Source organism: Bubalus bubalis, chromosome 17, assembly GCF_019923935.1.
Source record: "Bubalus bubalis isolate 160015118507 breed Murrah chromosome 17, NDDB_SH_1, whole genome shotgun sequence".
NCBI lineage: Eukaryota > Metazoa > Chordata > Mammalia > Artiodactyla > Bovidae > Bubalus > Bubalus bubalis.
In genome coordinates, this window is record NC_059173.1 from 20,629,552 (window position 1) to 20,651,136 (window position 21,585).

General features: G+C 40.3%; 1 protein-coding gene across 4 annotated transcripts; it reads left to right on the forward strand.

Moving 5' to 3' along the window:
- The first annotated feature begins 8 nt into the window (after window positions 1–8).
- GTF2H3 (general transcription factor IIH subunit 3) lies at window positions 9–21,585 on the forward strand. 4 transcript variants are annotated; one of them, XM_006041398.3, is made up of 13 exons: window positions 9–139; window positions 3,681–3,760; window positions 7,988–8,094; window positions 8,525–8,691; window positions 11,879–11,941; window positions 13,219–13,248; window positions 13,397–13,425; window positions 15,833–15,907; window positions 17,059–17,112; window positions 19,027–19,095; window positions 19,497–19,632; window positions 19,913–19,949; window positions 20,042–21,585. In XM_006041398.3, the coding sequence occupies exons 1-13, from the start codon at window positions 127–129 to the stop codon at window positions 20,109–20,111; spliced, it is 930 nt and encodes a 309-aa protein (XP_006041460.1). In that variant the 5' UTR covers window positions 9–126; the 3' UTR covers window positions 20,112–21,585. The 4 variants fall into 4 exon arrangements, with proteins under 4 accessions (XP_006041460.1, XP_006041461.1, XP_044786215.1 ...); XM_006041399.3 differs by lacking the exon at window positions 3,681–3,760 and having other exon boundaries at window positions 56–139; XM_044930280.1 differs by lacking the exon at window positions 7,988–8,094 and having other exon boundaries at window positions 106–139; window positions 13,211–13,248.

Consider the following 21,585-nt stretch of genomic DNA (forward strand, 5'->3'; position numbering starts at 1 on the left):
GGTAAGGCGCGCGGCCTGAGCCACGCCGTCTCTTACGTCATTCGGCGGCGCCGGAAGTCGGAGTTCGTACACTTCGGAAGGTCCGCTTGTTTGCAAGTGGCTGCTCGCCGAGGGACTCTGGTCGCCATGGTCTCAGACGGTGAGGGCCGCGCCGGCGGGAGCCGGGCCGCGCCGGCGGGAGCCGGACCCCGGGACTAAGCAGACTTTGCCCGGCGATGACCTACCAAATGGACTGTATTTTGGGGGCTGGGTGGAGCCTGTTTTTTCTTTAAAGGAGTAGCAAATGTATTCATTCGTTCATTCATTCAGTAAATATTTTTGGAGCGCCTGTTGTGTGCCAGGCGTTATTTCATGTCCTGGGAGATACATAGAGAACATGACAGACTAGCGGAGGTTACAGTCTAGTGAGCGAGACAGACAGTAGGCAAGTAAATAAAAATAATTTCGAAGGGTGACAGAGCTGTGACGACAGTATAAAGGGGTGATGGTGTCGATTGCGATTCGGGGATGATCCAGGAGGAGCTGCTTTCGATATGGGTCCAGGAAAGACTAGTGATACTCAGACTAAGACTTGAATGATTTTATAAAGGCTCTGTGAAGGCCTTGTGACAGATTGAGCCAATACATTGCAATGGGAAGACGGAAAGGGGACACCTGCGGGTTGAGGAGGGTGGAGACTTTCGTTCATACATTAAACTACCAGTTACGAAGCTTAATGTCTTAAAGGGAGAAAAAAGAGGCCAGGGTGGTGGGAGCAGGGTGGGATAGAGGGATGAGATCAGAGAGCCAGCTAGCCAGGTGCAGGTCCCTTGTGGGACTAGATCTCTATTTTAAGTGTAATACAAGCCGTTTTAGGGCTCCTAGCAAGGAAGTATTACTGATTTACGATTTTTTTTTTTTTTTTTTTTTTTTTGCGAGCTCTTAGTTCCCTGACCAGGGATCCAACCCATGGCCTCTTGCAATGGAAGCATTGAATCCTAACCACTGGACTGCCAGGGAATTCCCTGATTTACTATCTTAAAGGATTACTTTGACTGCTGTGTGGGAAATGGACTGTGGAGAGCAAGAATAGAAATAGATCCTTTCAGGGGCAGTAACAATTGTCCATGCATCATTTATCTGTTATAATATCACAACTCTGTGAGGGGAGGCAGATCTGGTATGGCCCCTGTCTACAAATGAGAAGGTAGAGACCCAAAGAAAGAAATCCACAGGGACAATCCATGTGTATGGATTCAAACCTCTCCTGACAGGTGACACTTTGTTTTTCTCAGGCTTGATAGTAGCAAGGAATGTATGGTTCTGAGAATTGGGGAGTGGGACCTGATGGAGATATAAGGCCAGAGGCTTTTGGGCAGAAGAGTGAGGGCCTGTGTAGAGACAGTTATTAAGTGACTCTTCTGTGCCAAACACTTTGTTCTGTGATTTACACAACATTCCTCATTCTCTGAAAAGTCCACGATTTAGAGGGCTGAGTGGGGAAGAGAGATCAGAAGCACAGCTAAGTGTAAAATGAGGTCGTGAGTACTGTCATCAGAAGAGGGACAGCCCTGTGGGTGGTCAGAAGGAGACAATAGGGCATTGAAAAGCCACAGTGTTTATTTCAATTTTTTTGATGGAGTATAATTGCTTTACAATGTTGTGTTAGTTTCTGGTGTATAAACAGCATAAAGTGAATCAGCTATCTGTATACATGTATCTCCTCCTTTGTGGATCTCCCTCCCTCCCACCTCCAGCCCCCATCTAGGTCATCACAGAGCACTGAGCTGAGCTCCCTGTGCTACACAGCAGCTTCCCACTAGCTGTTTTACACATGGTGGTGAATATATGTCAGTCCTAATCTCCCAATTCGTCCCCCCACCAACTGTGTCCACATGTCCCTTCTCTATGTCTGTGACTCTGTTCCTGTCCTGCAAGTAGGTTCATTTGTGTCATTTTTAGCCACAGTCTTTGGAGTCAAGCAGATCTGTCTTCAGAGCTGGATGTTAGCTTTGTTACTTGTTAGCAGGCCATGTGACTTAGAGCAAGTTACTTTCTCTTGCAAAATAGGAATAGCATATTTCATCTAATCTAAGACAATATGATTATGAAATGTGCTTTTATTTTATTTAATATATCACTAAGAGAAAAAATGTGATCCGTCATAATGGTAAGATACCTTCCTGAGTTCAGCAACTGTCAAATGTAAAAAAAAAAGGAGGGAGTACATCTTATAATTGGTGAAAGATAGCTTCCCTAGTGTCTCACTGGTAAAGAACCCACCTGCCAATGCAGGAGACATGGGTTCAATCTCTGGGTCAGGAAGATTCCCTGGAGAAGGGAATGGCTACCCATTCCAGTGTTCTTGCCTGGAGTATCCCATGGACAGAGGAGCCTAGCAGCCTACAGTCCATGGGGGTCACACACGAGTCGGACACAACTTAGTCAGACTCAACAACAACAACAAGCGAAAGACAGCATTAAGTCCCTTTCTGGGCTGTCAGCAATGGGACAGGAAGATAGGATTACATGTGTTAGGTGTGACACAGGCTGACATTTCCTCTCTTCTGAGATGGGGGAGCCAGGACCTGTTGGAAGACCTGGGGAAGACTTTTGAATAAGGAGGTAGCAAGGTTTGGGACCTTGGAGAGTAAATAGGATATGGGTATATAAGCAAGGCATTGCTGCTTTCTGCTATTAAATGAGCATCCTGGGTTTTTCATAACAACGTATGCTTACTGGTTCACATGTCTGTCACCTCAGAATATAGTCTCCCTGAGGGCTTGGATCCAGTATCCCCAACACCTAACACTGGTACTTCAGTGGGGTGTTTGTTGAATTAATGTGTTAGCCTGTTTCATTGTGTCTTTAACTTTGTAGAGAGTAGCCTAATTATTTTCACAATAAAGTCTTTACACAGCCATTGCTTTTCACTCTGGTTTTTACCTTTTAAAGATTGGTTACTAATTATAATTGGCCTTGCTGGAAGGTGATTTGATGGACCTGGAGCCAGACTGATTCTGTGTCTCCCTTTAAATCTCTCCCCCCTCAGTCCTACCCCCATGCCTGAAATTCTACTAGTGATTCTTAGTGCTGGTCCATCAGTACCCTCTGTCCTTGACCAGACATCTGTGATGCATGTATCTTTGGGGTCATAAAATGTTTATTGGGCATCCACCCTGTGCTAGGCATTGTGTTCAGAGCAGAGGACAAGCAGTGATAAAAGAGACAAAAATCCCACCGCACAAAGTTCACAGTCTACTGCAGGGGTCCGCAACCTCTGGGACCTAATGCCTGATGATCTGAGGTGGAGCTAATGTAACAATAATAGGAATAAAGTGAACAGTAGATGTAGTGCTCTTGAGTCATCTGTAATGAACCACCCCACCCCACACACACACACACAACCTGTGGAAAAAATTGTCTTCCATGAAACCCATCCCTGGTGCCAAAAAGGCTGGAGGCTACTATTGCAGTGCATGAGAGGTGTAAATGTGCAGAAGGCAAGAGCTCACTAAGGGCCTCCAGAGCCGTAAGTCTTGAAAAGAACTTGATCTGTGTTCCTTTCATGATTGTAGCTTATATACATAGAAAGGCATATGGTGGTGCTTGCTTTGGATTTAATTTACAAATTGGAAATGTTAGCTTTGTTTCACTTTTATGAGGCTAATTTTTTTTTTTTTTTTTTTGGTTAATTGCAGAAGATGAATTGAATCTTCTAGTTATCATAGTTGATACCAACCCTATTTGGTGGGGAAAGCAAGCATTAAAGGAGTCTCAGGTAAGGCTGCTTGGGAAGGCTTTTGGATAGTTCTGATTTGACTGAGTACTTCCCTGGTGGCTCAGATGGTAAAGCATCTGTCTATAATGTGGGAGACCTGGGTTTGATCCCTGGGTGGGGAAGATTCCCTGGAGAAGGAAATGGCAACCCACTCCAGTACTCTTGCCTAGAAAATCCTACGGATGGAGGAGCCTGGTGCAGGCTACTGCCCATGGGGTCACAAAGAGTCGGACACGACTGAGTGACTTCACTTTCTTTCATGTATATATTGCTTTTTTATTAAGGTATAATTTCATACCATAAAATTCACCCATTATAATGTATAATTCAGTGTTTTTTAGTAAAAATCATAGTAAAGTTGTATAACCACCACTACCACAATTCCATTTTAGAAAATTCCTATTTCCAGAAGGTTCCCTCGTGCTTGTTTGCAGTCAGTCACTGCTTCTACGCCCTAGCTGTTATTGTTGTTTAGTCACTAAGTCATGCCCAACTCTTTGCGACCCCATGGACTGTAGCCCACCAGGCTCCTCTGTCTGTGGGATTTCTCAGGCAAGAATGCTGGAGTGGGCTGCCATTTCTTTCTTCAGAGGATCTTCATGACCCAGGGACTGAACCCACATCTCCTGCATTGGCAGGTGGATTCTTTACCACTGAGCCACCTGGGAAGCCCTCCCCCCAGTTGTAGGCAACCACTCGTCTGGATTCCGTCTCTGTGTTGCTTTTTCTGGACATTTCATATATTGATTCCATATAATATGTAGTCTTTTTTTTTTTTTTTTTAATACTTTCTATTTTGAAATAGTTATGGAATCACAGGAAATTATAAAAACTGGTACGGAGAGGTCTGTGTGCTCTGGCTCCAGCTTCCCCCAGTAGTAGCATCTTCTGTAACTGCAGTACAAAGAGCAAAACCAGGACACTGACATCAGTACACTCTCCAGACCTTATTCAGATAATAACAGTTTTGCGTGCACCTGTGTGTGTATGTTGGTTCTTGCAGTCTTAGCACATGTGAGATTTGTGTAACTGCCGCCACAATCAAGGCACAGAGCTGCTCTATCCCAAGGAGCTGCTCAGTGCTCCCTTTATGGTTGTTGCAGCTTTCTAGTCCCTGGTACTAGTCTAATAATATGTTCTCCAGATCTCTAATTTTGTTCCATAAATAGATCCTATAGTATGTAGCTTTTGAGGGTAGCTTTTTTCTTTTATTATTTTTTAAGAGAACTTGGGACTAGGCTGTTTTACTTATTTAATTAATTTGTTAATTTTGGCCATGACCCAGAGCATGTGGGATCTCAGTTCCCCAGCCAGGGATCAAACCCATGTCCCCTGCAGTGGAAGTGTGGAGTCTTTAACTACTGGGCTACTAGGGAAATTCCTATCCTTTTTTTTAAAATTAATTAATTTCCTTTATTTTTTATTTTTGGCTCTGCTGGGCCTTGTGGCTGCATGCGGCTTTCTCTAGTTTTGGTGAGTGGGGCCTCCTCTCTAGGAGTGTGTGGGCTTGTCTTATTGTGGAATGCCAGCGTCAGGGGGCACAGGCTTCAGTGGTTGCAGCCCGCAGGCGCAGTAGTCCTGGCACGCTTGCTTAGTTGCTCTATGGCGGGTGGAATCTTCCTGGACCGGGGACTGAACCCACGTCCCCTGCATTGGCAGGTGGATTCTTAACCACTGGACCACCAGGACAATGTCATGTGTCATTTTGATTATAGTCATTCTAGGGTAAGTGGTAGTACCTCATTGTGGTTTTAATTTGCATTTCCCTAATGACTAAGCTTTTGTTCATAAACTTACTAGCTATCTGTATATTTTCTTTGATGAAATTCATATAAAAATGTTATGTCCAATTTTTAAATTCTTAAATTGGACACGTTCTTATTTAAACTCTTAAATTAGACATGTTCTCACGATTAAGAACAAGTTATGTACTTGATTGTAACTTTACCAAGTTGATATACGGTGAGCTGCACATATTGAAAGTGCTATGTTTTCACGTATGTATGCATTCATGAAATTATCACCTCAATCAAAATGATGAAATACAGATCCATGGGAGTTCCCTGGCAGTCCAGTGCTTAGGACTCTGCTTTCACTGCTGTGGCCTGGCTTTCGTCCCTGTTTGGAGAACTAAGATCCTGTAAGCTGATCGATGTATCCAAAAGAACAAAATAAAACAAAAACACATAAATCCATCACTCCCAGAATTTATATTCTTTTGATTTTCTCTCACCCATCTCTCCCTGTTCCCTCCTGGAGGTAGCCACTTATCTGCCTAATATCACTCTAGATTGGTTTGCATTTTTAGGGTATGTATATACCTGAAATCACGGAGAAGGCAATGGCAACGCACTCCAGTACTCTTGCCTGGAAAATCCCATGGACGGAGGAGCCTGGTGGGCTGTAGTCCATGAGGTCGCTAAGAATTGGACACGACTGAGTGACTTCACTTTCACTTTTCACTTTCATGCATTGGAGGAGGAAATGGCAACCCACTCCAGTGTTCTTGCCTGGAGAATCCCAGGGACAGGGGAGCCTGGTGGGCTGTTGTCTGTGGGGTCGCACAGAGTTGGACATGACTGAAGCGACTTAGCAGCAGCAGCAGCAGCATACCTGGAATCAAACAGTATATAGTTTGTTTTTTGTTATTGTGTTTTTTTCTTGTTTGGTCTATTGGTCTGTTGTTTTTACTCAGCATAGTTACTTTGACATTTGTCCATGTTGCTACATGGATCAGTAGTTCATTTCTTGTTATTGCTGAGTAGAATTCCATTGTGTGGCTGGACCAGCATATCACTACATATTATCATACTCTCCAGGAAGACTGTCTTACTTTGAACTCTCATCAGTGGTATATGAAGATTCCTTTTTTTTTGTACTAACATGAGATGCTCTGTTTCCTTATTTTATCTTTTGCCAGTATGATGTACTAAAAATTCTCTCAGTCTTCTTTTGGTATATCTAATGGCCCTTTGTATTTCTCCTTCGTATTTTTCTTTGGGGGAGTTTCCCATTTTCCTCTTTGGGTGTTCCTTTTTTTTTTAACTGGTTTGTGAACACTCTTTATGTTAAAAGGTTAACTCATTGTCTTTCATGTGTTGCAGTTTTTTTTTCCAGTTTGTAATTTGCCTTTCACTTTGGTTTAGTTGGTTTTTGTTGTATAGAAATTATAATAGTTTGTTTTACATTTTAAGGAATAGAGTGAGTGAAATTTATCAGTTTTGTTTTCTGCTTAAAGTATTTCTTTCTTTATTAATATTAATACTTGTCAGAATGTAAATTCCATGGAAAAAAAGGGTCTTCACATGGCACCTAATAGGTTCTCAGAATATTTAGTGAATGAATTAATTGAAAGACTTTACAATTACCAATTTAATCAATATGTATTTTCTATGTGTAGCAATAGTTTGCTAGTAACTTTATCACAGAAGATGTGACATGTTTACTATTCCCTGAGTGTTATACAAAAAACATTTGTGGAATATTGTACTGATGAGGAAGTGGTCTCCTAAGTAAAATTAGAAAACTGTAGTTTCTTTTTCAGATTTGATGATCCATATTTTTGCTATGAATACATTTATTTATGAACAAATAAGTTGTATTGATTAACAATATAACAGCTGGAACAATAACAGTGAAAATGAATGTCTTTGCATGTGATTTCTTGTTGGAATGTTAGTCTTTCTTGAGTTTCTATTTCAAATTGGACAGTTTTGATGATCGGGGATGATGAAATTGTACCTGGTAGACAGTTCTGTATGGGAGGAGAAAGAAAGGATGAGTCTTGATAACTAGTATTAGTAAAGATTGATTCTACTGACTAAATTTTATATAGGTCAGCTGGAGCACAAATCAATCATCATGTTTATAAAAAATGACCATATCTCCTCCTACTTACCCAGTTCCATCCCATCCTCCAGGAGTAGCTCTTCCTTCCTTTTGCTCTCTTCCGTGATTCATGGGGTCGCAAAGAGTTGGACACGACTGAGTGACTGAACTGAACTAAACTGAACTGATGAGACCTGACCAGCCATGTGTTGTTTTTCTAAGCAAGTCAGAAATGGGCAAGTCTGTGCTGTTCAGAATCAGAAAACTATATCTTTCCAATGTTTTTGCTTATGACCTTGGAGAAGGGAACTCCAGAGCAAATTTTTAGCGTGAATAATTATCTGACATAGTGGTTTTGGGTAGCTGTTGTAGATTCTTTTGTCTTCTGTGTTTCAACAGTTTACTCTGTCAAAATGCATTGATGCCGTGATGGTGCTGGGAAATTCTCATTTGTTCATGAATCGTTCCAACAAACTCGCAGTGATAGCAAGTCACATTCAGGAAAGGTATGACCATTGTGATTACTCTTCCTGCTCAGTGCTTAAGGACCCTGGGATGAGATATTACTGGGGTAGATGAATATACCTCAAATAATAAACGGTCGTAAATTAGAATTTGGTAGGAATTCTCTTTGGTTGTCATCTGAAGAGTGAGAACCACCGTAAGCGTTTCAAGAGGCTGTAAACGAGTACCTTCTTTATTTCTCTCATTTTTTAAGAAAACAATGGAATCATCAAAACATTCCATGGTGGTAGACTCAATGTTTGCCAATTTGTCTGTTTCATACATTTTGTAAAACTGAAGTTTATGAGGGACTCTTGAGATTCTGGAATTGGTGTGGTCTTTGTTATCTCTGCTGAATTCTATTTTGATGTTTAGTGAGGGCCCTGAGTCCCGGTGTAACTAGGGGATTTTTTGTCTGTTTTTCTATTTCAGTCGATTCTTATACCCTGGAAAGAACGGCAGACTTGGAGACTTCTTTGGAGACCCAGGAAACCCTTCTTCTGAATTTACTCCCTCAGGAAGTAAAGATGGAAAATACGAGTTGTTGACAGCAGCAAATGAAGTTATCGCTGAAGAGATCAAAGATCTAATGACCAAAAGTAATTGCTTTCAGCTTTTCTTCCTCCCATTAGTGCTATTTGCAGATGGAGTTGAATGTGGAAGTCCTTGAGGTTTTGAGTCCAAAAGTTTGAGATTCTTGATATTATCTACTTAATTTTTTTTCTCTCTCTCTTTTTTTTAAAATCATGCCCACGAAAGCCTGTGTGATACTTGCCTGACGTCTACAGCATGGACGCTGTTCACCAGCCTCCACTTGAAACACTCTAGTGTCTGAGGATAGCCTGTTTTGACCCATTTTTCCTCTTTCTCAGACCATTCTTCCTTCCATTTTTGACTTTTCCTTCATCTTGTTTGTTCATTTTTTTAAAATATTGATTTTATTTATTTTCAGCCGTGCTGGGTCTTTGTCACTGCACTCAGGCCTTTCTCCAGTTGCAGTGAGCAGGCTTCTTGTTGCGGTGGCTTCTCTTGTTGCGGAACACAGGGTCTAGGGCCCGTGGGCTTCAGTACTTGTGGCACACGGCTTAGTTGCCCTGAGCCATGTGGAATCTTCCCAGACCGGGATTGAACCAATGTCCCCTGCATTGGCAGGCAGATTCCTATCAGGGAAATCTATCATTTTATTTGTTTAAAAACTACTTTTTTTTAATTCTGCACAGTGTTTTTCTTTTTTTTTTTCTGCGCAGTGTTTTTCTTCCTCTGTATTGTCTCATCCAACCTTCCCATTAATTATCATTTGTGTATGAACACTTCCCAGTCTTTGTCTCTAATCCATCCTTTCTTTCAAACTGCAGATGTCTCCACTTAAGTGTCCCTCAGCCTCATTAATAAGCCCTAGACCAGTTTCATTTTCTTTCCCCTCAGTTACACCACTACTTCCATTTCTGTCACCCCCATCTTCCTGCTTTTCCAAAAGCTTTCATTTTGACTGTTTCCTTCTAAACCAACATCTAATCATCTATGAAATCCTATTAATTTAGTCTCAGAAGTACCTCCAAAGTCTGACCCCTTATTACCTGCCATGTCGCTCAACCTTGGGACCACTGACATCTTGGGTGGGGGAATTCTTTGTTGTGGGGGGTTTCCTGTGCTTTGGAGGATAAGGGTTAGTTGCTCAGTCATGTCCCACTCTTCGCACCTCCATGGACTGTAGCCCCCCAGGCTCCTCTTGTTCATGGAATTCTCCAAACAAGAATACTGAAGCAGGTTGCCATTCCCTTCTCCAGGGGATCTTCCCAACCCAGGGATCAAACGCAGGTCTTCTGCATTGCAGATGGATTCTTTACCATCTTAGCCACCAGAGAAGCCCTTTGGCGGATACTTACTTAGCAGCATCCCTGGCCTCAACCAACTGGATGCTAAAATATCCCCCAGCTGGGGCTTCCCAGGTGGCACAGTTGTTAAAGAATCTGCCTTGTAATACAAGAGATGAAAGATGCAAAACTCGGGTCAGGAAGATCCCCTGGAGAAGGAGATGGCAACCCGCTCCAGTATTCTTGCCTGGGAGATCCCATGGACAGAGGAGCCGGTGGGCTATGGTCCATGGGATCACAAAGAGTTGGACATGACTGAGCACACTTGCAGGTACAAACCAAATGACTCTCTTGGGGCACAATTCCCCCGGTTGAGAGCCTTTGCTCTGGATCATTATAACAGCTTCTTTCTCCTGTCTCTCCCCATTCAAGTCTTTCCACTCAGCCCTCTAGAGTTATTCTAAAAATCAGAGTTAGTATTCCCTGCCTCAAACACTTTTGCTAATTCCCTATTGCCTGCAGGCAGTGGTTTTAAACTGTCTCCTCTGTCCAAATCACTGGTAGGGAAAAGGCAACTCTAGAGACAGTGGATCAATGATTTCTCTTGGGACTGGTGGGGAGCAGGACGGGACTGGGAATGGGCCTAAGTGATCTTTTGGAGTGATGGAAATGTTCTACAGTTGGATCATGGTGATGATTTCAACTCTAGAAATTTACTGGAAATCATTGACATGTGCACTTAAAAAGAGTGAATTTTGAGATCTGTAAGTTACACCCCAATAACATGAAATACTGGGCCCCATTTCATCATTTCTGATTCAGTGGGTGTACGGAGGGCCCAGTGCTTTGGATGGTGGCTCACACGGTAAAGAAACTGTCTGCCAGTGCAGGAGACCGGGACCCAGGTTCAATCCCTGGGCCGGGAAGGTCCCCTGAAGTATGAAATGGGAACTCACTCCAGTCTTCTTGCCTGAAGAATTCCGTGGTAGAGGAGCCTGTTGGGCTACACTGCATAGGGTCTCAAAGGGTCAGACATGACTGAGCATAGCACAGCACCGCACCAGGGAGGACCCAAGAATTTGTATTTTTCTTGAGTCCCCAGGTGATGTTCCTCCAATGGGTTCTAGAATCACATTTTGGAAACCACTGGCCTTCAGCATAAAGGCCCAACTTCTCAGTACAGTGGTCCAGACCTTTCCCAGTCTGACCTCCCCGTGGGGCATCAGCCCTCCTGGACCAGTTGCAAGCCCCGTTCCTACAGGGTGTTAATGTGATTCCCACCTTGTTGAACTGGATGTTTAGAATTTTGATTTTTATGAGTGATTTTTGTTGTTGTTGTTGTTTTCGCTCAAGTCTCCAGATAAGCTGTGAATTTTGTCCCTACCTCCCACAGGGGAGGAATTTCTCCAGGAGAATTTCTCCAGTCCTTTTTTCACCGGGCCAGCTTTCCCGGGGCAGTGGGAAGGAAGAGGTGATAGGAAAGGCTCAGAGCCTAGCCAGGGACCTCTGTGCAGGCTGCCCTCGGTCACACACAGACTTGTGTACCACTCAGATCATTGAGAAACTAGAACCTTCCCTATTAACACCAGGATACTTTTTAGTATTTATTTTTATAACATAAAATTTACCATTTTAACAATTTTTCAAGGTACAGGTTGGTAGCATTAAGTACATTCACATTGTTGGGCAATCACCACTATCCATTTCAAGAACTTTTTCATCATCCCAAACTTAAACTTTATACCCATTAAAAAACCACTCCTCATTCCTCCCCATTCAGCCCCCAACCACCAGGGTATTTTAAATTGAGAAAATGTTTAACAATTGCTTATCTGTGTTTATAAACCCAGTTTGACTGATCTGATCTGATCTGATGATTTCCTTCATGAAGATGAATGCTTTGGTTTAAAAATGATTTTGGTTCAAGAAAGTACCTAAAAATTCTCTTTTTAATGCTTTTTGTTATTTACAGGTGACATAGAGGGTCAACACACAGAGACTCTGCTGGCAGGATCCCTTGCCAAAGCTCTTTGCTGTATCCTTGGTGGTTTTTTTTCCTTTTTTAAATATGTATTTATTTATTTTCTCTTCGGTTGTGCGGGGTCTTTGTTGCTGCCTGCGGGCATTCCCTAGATGTGGCGAGCGGGGGCTACTCTGTACTTCCGGTGCTCTGGCTTGGGCTACTCTGTACTTCCGGTGCTCTGGCTTCTCATTGCCGTGGCTTCTCTCGTTGTGGAGCGTGGGCTCTAGCGCGCACAGGCTTCGGTGGTTGCAGCATGGGGGCTCAGTAGTTTCAGCTCAAGGGCTCCAGAGTATAGGCTCATTAGTTGTGGCACACGGGCTCAGTTGCCCCGTAGCACGTGGGATCTTCCCAGACCAGGGATCGAACCAGTGTCCCTTGCATTGCAAGGTGGATTCTTAACCACTGGACCACCAAGGAAGCCCCTGCTGTATCCTTGGTGTTTTAATCATTCAGAAGTTTGTTTTGTTTTTTCCTTTAATAAAGATACCTTAATTTGTGATATTTCTTAGAACCATGGATGCCCACATTACTGGAAGGCAAGAGTATTCTAAAGCGATAGATAATAAAAAAGCTTTAACATGGTTTTAGGAGAAGCTGTAAGAATGAGAAAACTCTACTTTCTCCGGTATGTCTTGCTCACAATGAATTATTCTTCAGGGTGTTTCTCTGTTTATTATTAGACAGATTAAAACTTTTCCTTCTCTCATGTTAGAAACAGTGTTTGATTTTAAAAGCCATTTGCTGACTTTGGGGCTTATTAAATGAGCAGCTGGTTCTCCCCAGGAGAATGAGTTATTTTGCTCACCTTTATAAGCATGTTGATAATCTGCGTTTGTGTGACATTTTTTTCAGTCTTATGTAATTTAATTTGTTTGTTTTGTACAGTATCGAATGATCCCTCCGACCCCAGACTATGATTGGGGGAGTCTGAATAGTCTGTGTATGGTTTACAAATTCGTCATCTCATTTGGTTGGTGTATTGATTTACTTGTGCCAGTATTCAAATCTAGGACATGATAGATAGCCATAGAACAATCAAATCTATTAATTTTAATTTTCTTGGAGAACAATCATATTCCGGTCAGGTTGCAAAACCCACTTGATTGCAAAGTCAGTAATTGGAAACTCCCAATCTCTTTTGTGTGTTTATTGTGAGTCATGGAGCTTTTCCTTTTTTTCAGGTAGGTGGATGCTGAATTTATTTAACTATGATTTGAATTTATTTGTTCTGTTTACTGTTATTATTTATGAAACAATATTTTTAAATTCCTTGATGCTAAGAAAATAAGACATTCATAGAATGAACAAGGAAGTTAAAGGTGAGAGCCTGCAATCTTCTATGAGACTGTAATTCTTATTTTACTACTATAACTTTGAGGGGCTGTTTTAAAATTGGTAAGAAAACTTTATATATAATATGTTCAGTGAGATTTAGTTGTAATATAATCTGTTTTTATCTCTTTATAGATAATCAGGAAATGAAATCAAGGATATTGGTAAGATTAAAAGAAATCTGTACTATATTTTTATACCAGCCAGAGCCAGTTAGAAAACAGACTGAAAAAAAAAAAAAAAAACCAGACTGAGAAATAAGACCCATTTATAATAGAAGCAATAAATATTAAGAGTCCAGAGTTAATTACTGTGTAAAGAGTTAAGTACTGTGTAAAGTTGATTATGATGAAAAACTGAAATTCTGAGAGACATAAAAGTATTGAATAAACAGAGCCATATTTTTTCTTTTTTAAATTTTTCAGTTATTTTTATTGATGTATAGTTGATCTACAATATTATATAGTTACAGGTATATAATGTAGTGATTCACAGTTTTTTAAAGGTTATATTCCATTTATAGTTATTAAAATATTGACTATATTTCCCATGTTGTGTAATATATCCTTGTAGCTTTTTTTGTCTGTAATAGTTTATACCTGTTAAATCTCCACCACTGTATTGCCCGTCTCCTCTTCCTTCTTCCCCATGGTAACCCCTAGTTTGTGGAGAGCCATATTTTATTCTTGAATGTCAGTTTGTCCAAGATTAAACTGTAAGTTCAGTGAAATCTCAGAATATTACTCAGATTTTTTTTTCCTGGCAGAGTGGGGGGATTTAAGAAAGTCAAGAATTTATCTAAAAGAATAAGTCAGTGGGAATAGCCAGGAGCTTTCTGAAAGAGAATAGTAAGCAGGCACTTGCTCCAGTCAACTTAAAAAAAAAACATACAACATGACTGTTGTGAGTTTAAGTTTTATTCAGGGTTTTACTGAGCATTATAGCTCAGGAGACAGCCACTCAGCTGTGGAGTAACTGTCCCAAAGAGGTAGAGGAGAGAACCAGTTTATGTGGGTTTGTGTTTTTTTTTGGCTAGGAAATTCACACAGTCAAGCATACATCTTGGTAAGAGATGACTGCTAATCACAAAGAACAGATATCTCAAGATAGTGATTTTAGTGCTTTTCTATTTTTTCAGCTCTTGCCTACAAAGAGGCAAGAATCTGGGGTTGTTGGAATTCTTCCTGAGATACCCGTCTGACCGTCTAAGGGCCTGTTTATCCAAAGCACTGAGTGCCTCACCCTGCCTTTCATCCTGGACTCCTTTCAGGGTGCGCGGTCGGTGGGCAGCTGCAGTGGGTTCCCGATTAACCCTTGTAGAACTGGGTGGGAAGCAGTGCTCTTTGTTCTTCTTTATTCACACTCCTTTAGGCACTCAAACACATTATAAAGCCACAGTAACAGTGTGGTTCTGGTGCAGTAGTATGCAGACAGATAATGGGTACATAGTGGGGTTGACACAAGATGAATGAAACACTTCAAATGTGTGGGAACGAAATGGATTATTCAGTAAAGATACTGGGCCAGTTGGTTGGCCGTCAGGAGGAACACAAAGCTAGATCTCACTGCTTACCCCTAAGCAGATTCTAGTAATGATTGATCAAACATGTCAATGTAAAAATTCGAGTTGTAAAAGTGCTGGAAGAAGATACGTGTTTATCATCTTCAGTTGGTGAGTATCTTGCTAAGCATGATGTGAAACTTTAAAAGGAAGCTTAAGACCTCAAAAAAATAAAACCCCCAAAACAAGGATGGGAAAAGAAAAAATCTATTAGGAAAAAGTGTTTTCAACATAACTACATGACAGGATTGATGTAATGTTTCTAAAATAAAAAAGAGCTTTTAAATTAATTTTTAAAAGTCAGGGTTGACTCCAAAGGAACAGGTGGGAAACATGAGCAGTCTGCAGAAGAGGAAATGCAAATGACCAGGTAGCGTTTGGAAATATGGCAGCCCTACTAGTGGTTCTTCTCTTGTATCACCCGTGAGAGGATAAATTAGTACAGCTTTTCTGGAAGGCAGGTCAGTAATATGTATCAAAATGAAATGTGCAGACACTTTAGTAATCCCACTGGTTATCTTAGGAGCTAATCAGTTGTGCAAAGGGTAGATGGGCATATTCATCAGAGCATTGTCTAAAATTGAGGTTTGAAAAAAAACAACTGAGATGTGGAAACTGCTTAAATGTCTTCTGTAGGTAATTGGTTAAATAGTCAAAATCTAGGAACTCAGCATGAAGGATGATATACACTCATATTTATTGACATAAGGTTGTTTCCCCCAGATATTGGGGACTACAAAACCAGGTTGCAGAATACTAGGGTATCATCCTGGGTGTGTGTGTCTGTGTTTCTGTTGGATATGAACGTATATACATGTCCACATAGATGCTCTTTAGAAACCATTAACAAGGATTATCTCTTGAATTATAGGATTTGGGGGAGATTTTTAATAACTACAAAGATAAATAAGAAAGATGATATTGACTATAGTTTGTTGTATACTGTGTTGACATTTGAGTAAGAGCACTAGAATGTGGCTGAAAGGTATTAACATGCATATGATTTTTAGGTGATTAAGGCTGCAGAAGACAGTGCCTTGCAGTATATGAACTTCATGAATGTCATCTTTGCAGCACAGAAGCAGGTGAATTGAGAGCCTTCTTTTTAAAGATTATTGCTTTCATAATGAAGGAATTAATTTTACTGTTTGGCCTGCTTAAAGAAATAGTCTGACTGAATACTTACTAAGGGATTGGGAATCTGGAATCCATGTTTTGTACTAGTCATTTTTCTATTTTGAGTCCTGCACCCTTGAGAATCTAGTGGATCCCCAGAAGATCCACTAGATCCTCAAACTCACTTTTGTTTATAGTTACATGGTTTAACTACATGTATAGTTACAACCCTGTTTAGCCCATCCTTAGACTTCGGGCTAAGAATCCTGAGTTTTATAACAGTTTGCTGCATGTGTGGCCTCAATTTCTTTGTCTTTCTGCTTTAGGGAGGTTTTAGGTAGCTCAGTGGTAAAGAACCCTCCTGCCAATGCAGAGATGCGGGTTCAATACCTGGGTCAGGAAGATCCACAGGAGAAGGAAATGGCAACCCACTCCAGTATTCTTGCCTGGGAAATCTTACAGACAGAGGAACCTGGTGGGCTGCAGTCCATGGGGTCGAAAAAGAGTCGGACACAACTTAGCAACTAAACAACAACAATAAATATTTGATATTTTTACTTTGCAAATAACTCAAGTGTTCAGATGAGTTATCATTAATACATTTTCTTCTTTGACATGTTTAAAAAAAACTTTCTTAAAACTTCAGTTTAAAAAAAAAACAACACTTCAGTTTTGGGATATCCCTGGTGGTCCAGTGGATAGGGCTCCGTGCTTCCACGGCATGAGGTATGGGTTTGATACCTGGTCAGGAGACTAAGACCCTGCATGCTGTGGTGGTATGGCCCAAACTTCAAAAGCAAACTTCCGTTTTAACCTAAAATGCTGCTATAGTCACCTGTAACGCTTTCTGTCTTGGAGTGGCAGCATGATAGCGTGGAAGGCCGTGGACTTTGGGGACAGGCGGATTGGGGATGGCAGCACTGTTGGCCCTTGGCTCTGTGGCCACCTCCCAGCCAAGGCCTGGGTGTTTCAGTTAAAATGCACATCAGATATCTGTCTTGCAGTGTAGCCATGCATATTAAATGAGTCGTTTTAAGAATAGAGTCTGGCACATAGTAGATTCTCTCTATAAGGTAGTCTTCACTATTCCTGTTAATATTTTTTGAAATGTCCATTTCAGAATATTTTGATCGATGCCTGCGTGTTAGACTCCGATTCAGGACTCCTCCAACAGGTATATTTTAAATGAATGCTTGGTGGTGGTTCTGAAAGCGTGGTGAGTTCTGTTACCTGTGGTAAATGCCTCTCACCCACCAGTCTTCACACAGCTTTAGGGATTATCCCTTATGATGCATTAGATTAGAGCACCAGCATCTCTCTGGTTCTTTAGAAATTTTTATTTATATTCTACATAATGATTTGATTGACTTTGTAAAAGTATTAAAATTCACACAGTAGAATGAATTCAAACAGCACAGAAAAGTATTTTTAAAAAGAGTAAAAAAAAAGAAAAATCTGTTCAAATCCTTTCATCCCAAGGTTATTGTTAATGTTAGGTGACCAGCATGATCCCTCTATACGTACAGATAGAAGAGTAGATCACTAAGCAGAGAATTTTATAAAAATAGGATCCAGATCTGTGCTGTCCTTAATGATAGCCATATGACTGTTGAGCTCTTGAAAAGAGTCTGATCTGAATTGAGAAGTATGTGAGTATACAGACTGAATTTCAAAGACTTAGGATGAAAAACAATGTATAATATCTCATTAATGATTCTTATAATGGTTACATGTTAAAATGATAATGCTTTGAATATATTGAGTTATATAAAATATGCTACTAAAACTTTATCTCTTCATTGTTCCTGTTTTATGTGGCTAGAAAATTAAAAATTACGTATGTTGCTCATAGTATGTTTCTCTTGGACAGCACTGTTAGATGTTACTTTTAATCAAAACATGAAAATGAGTTTTACTTTAAAAAGGAAAAGGAAAACCAAAAAACTGGAAATAAGACTGAAGACAGTACTAAACTTTTGATAAATGTTTTTTGATCACAAGGAACATTATTTCCTAAAAGATCAGTTAAAAGCATAAAATTACAGAAAACTTTGAGTTTAGGTTACTGCTGGGGATTGACTGGGGAAGCGGGGGTGCAACCAGAAAGTACACCAGCCTCAAAAGTTCTAGGATTATCCTGTTTCTTAAGCTTGCATGGTGTTTGTTGGAATGTGAAGTGGTACAGCCTCTTTGGAAAATGATCTGAAACTTCCTCAGAAAGTTAAACATGGAATTACCAGTTGAGTCTGCAATTCCGTTCTTAAATATTTATTCCGTGAAAACGTGTCCACACAAAATACTGTCCATGAATATTCACAGTTGTGCTATTCGTAATAACCCGGAAGTGCAAACAGCTCAAATGCCTATCAATGGACGAATGGATAAACAAACTGTGGTCTATCCATGTGGTGGAATATTATTTGGTCATAAAAAGGAATTGAAGTACTGATACATGCTACAAGACTACAGGATGAATGTACCTTGAAAACCTTATCCTAAGTGAAAGAAGCCAGTCATAAAAGGGCATAGCTTGTCTGATTCTGTTGATGCAAAGTGTCCAGAATAGGCAAGTCCATGGAGACAGAAAGCAGGTTGGTGGTTGCCAGGGGAAAGGAGGGATGAAGAGTGACTGTTAATGGGGATGTAGGGTGATAAGATGTTCTGCAACCAGATAGCGGGGACAGTTGCACAGCTCTGTGAATGTTCTAAAAATTAGTAAATCATACATGTTAAAAGGATAGGTTTTATAGTGTGTGAATTACATCTCAAACTGTTAACTCTAAAATATAATGAGAGTGAATAAGCATGGCAAGAATAAAAATTTACCACCAGCAAACAAACAGAAAAAAGGACTTGTAGTGTCTTATAACTGCAGGCTTCAAAGGGTGAAAGGGCGTGGACCAAGGGGAAAACACAAGCTATTTGAACATCTGGAGAGGTGGCTGCAAGTTTCCAGTCTTCCTTCACTCTGGGAAGAGACGCCCTTTTAATTTGCTGTGTCGTAGACCTGAAGAGTTGGTGCTGAGAATGACCTCCGTCTGTAAAAGCTAGTGCTCACGTGGCAGTAAGTCCTTTGTGTGTCTTACAGGCTTGTGACATCACAGGGGGACTGTACTTGAAGGTGCCCCAGATGCCTTCCCTTCTGCAGTATCTCCTGGTAAGGAAACGTCAACAGTGAACCTAATGCCTTGAGTCAAGCGAGACCCTTATTTCCTGGGGAATGAATGCGAACAAGACGGCTGACGCCTAGTAACTCAAAGAAAGGAGTGGAGGGGTGACCTAGGGAATTCCAGCTTCCAGTAGTCTTTGGACCCTGTAAGCCCTATGCAGAATGTTGTATGACTGTTAACAGCACAGTGCCTGTGTGTGGAGGTGCTCAGTAATTGCGGAATGAAAAATACACATTTCTCAACAGACATAAAAGGGAAATCCAGTTTAGTATTCTCAGTGTTTACTGGCTGATGTCTAATATCTGTATCTTGGCTTCTGGTTGTTTTCCCCTGTGCTTTAAATAAAAATTTCATGGTCATTTTTTGTTTGTTTGTTTGTTTCATGTAGTGGGTTTTTCTTCCTGATCAAGATCAGAGGTCTCAGTTAATCCTCCCACCCCCAGTTCATGTTGACTACCGGGCTGCTTGCTTCTGTCATCGAAATCTCATTGAAATCGGCTACGTCTGTTCTGTGTGCTTGTCAAGTAAGTTGGTGTACTGAGTTTTTCTTTTTTACGTCTTTTTTTTGGTGGGGGGCAGGGAGCACTGTGTGGCATGTGGAACCTTAGCTAACTGACCAGGGATTGAATAGATGCCCCCTGCAGTGGAAGTGGAGTCTTAACCGTTGGACCACCAGGGAAGTCCTTACTGAGGACTGAGTCCATACTCAGTTTTTCTATGTTGGAGGGGAGTGTGCAGAAGGTACCTTCAACTGTGTTGCTTCTAAATCATCATGGTGTTTTTTTTGTTTGTTTCCATTTACAGTATTCTGCAATTTCAGCCCAATCTGTACCACATGCGAGTAAGTATCTTTGGGGTTGTGTGGTTGGCTCCTACTTTACAGAGATTTAGAGCACTAAAAAGTGTTTTACTTTTTTCTGCGTATTATTTCAGGACAGCCTTTAAGATTTCTCTGCCTCCTGTACTGAAGGCCAAGAAAAAGAAACTGAAAATGTCCTCATGATAATAAAAATCATTTCCCCATCACTTAGAGCTGGTTATAGAAATTATATGGCAGAATCTTTGTTAGGGAAGTTCTGAAAAAAATAGAGATGTGTGTAAGATGATGAGCTTTCTTATAGGAAATATCGTGAAACATCATCCTTATACTGTGCTTCTGGGGGGCTGATTTATTTGAGGGAGTCATTCTATGCAATATACCCTAAAGTCTTTTCTGGCTGGTTTTTGTCCAGAAATGGGGGAAGAAAGCACAAATTTGAGACTTTTTTTTTTTAATGAGATGATCATTTGTCAAAGACAGTCTGTCCTGACTGATGGAATGTGTCAGAACCTACCCAAGTCTGGGTCCTTACTGTGAAATGTACAACATGAAATTTGGACCTAGTTCTGGAAAAAAGTGACTATTTATGGAGTAATGGCATTAATCAAGATAGAACATCTTACTTGAGTCAACACTTAGCTTCGACAGTATTCATGTAAATAAAATCCTTATTTTCTCGATTGAGGTTTAACTCCATATATGACCAGATATTTATTCTTTTGTCTGACAATACATGTTTGGAGAGTTACCCAAATGAGAGCTTGTCACTGAGTATCTCTAAAATCTGATTTTAAACGAGTATGGAAAGCAAGTGCAGTAGTCAGGAAGGAACTTTTTCTTCAAAAACAGTTGTGTGAAGAGCTTATTTGTGAAAGCCGAATAAGTCTGGGTTCACAAGGGGAGTTTCTTCGGGAGAATAGATATTTTCCAGCTAAGTGTTGCCCCACATAGAATTCATTCCTTTTTTAGAGGAGGGGAAAAGCATTAATACTGGAGAATGGTTCTCTGGAAACTTTGGGCTTAATACTGAAAACTTGTATCAATTCAAAAGAAAAATTATTTGTGATTTCAACAATAAACAACTTATTTTTCTATGTAACCTAGAAGTTACTACAAGTCCTTTTAAATTCCAGCATAGCGTAGGAAGAGTTTTCAAGAATGGTGGCCAGTTTGATTTGTTTTTAGAAAGTATACTGACAGAAACCCATATGTGTATACAACATTATATATAAATAAGATTTTAATTTTCTTTTGATACCGTCTCAAAAATTGTCTCAAATATTTAAATAATTTGGTATTTGGTTAGATTATTTCAGGTAGGTTTTATATTCTGGATTTACAATTTTGTTAACAGATACACAAAGATTTTGGTGGTCACTTTCCAAGTATTTGTTAATCTCTGAGTTTAAGAATGTCTTTTTAAAATAATATTTAATATTTTACAGCCTAAGTGTAATGGAGATCACTATTTTTAAGTCTAGGAAATAAAGCATCATATATCTAAAGATGACTAAATTCAAACAAGCTTATAAGGTCTTTGTTATTACTTTTTCATTTGAAATGTGTTATGAGCTGGCTTAATTGTTTAAATTTTAACTGTTGTGTTTATGGTTTATTTTGTATAAATTTTTATAATAAAATAATTTAAATTTTCATA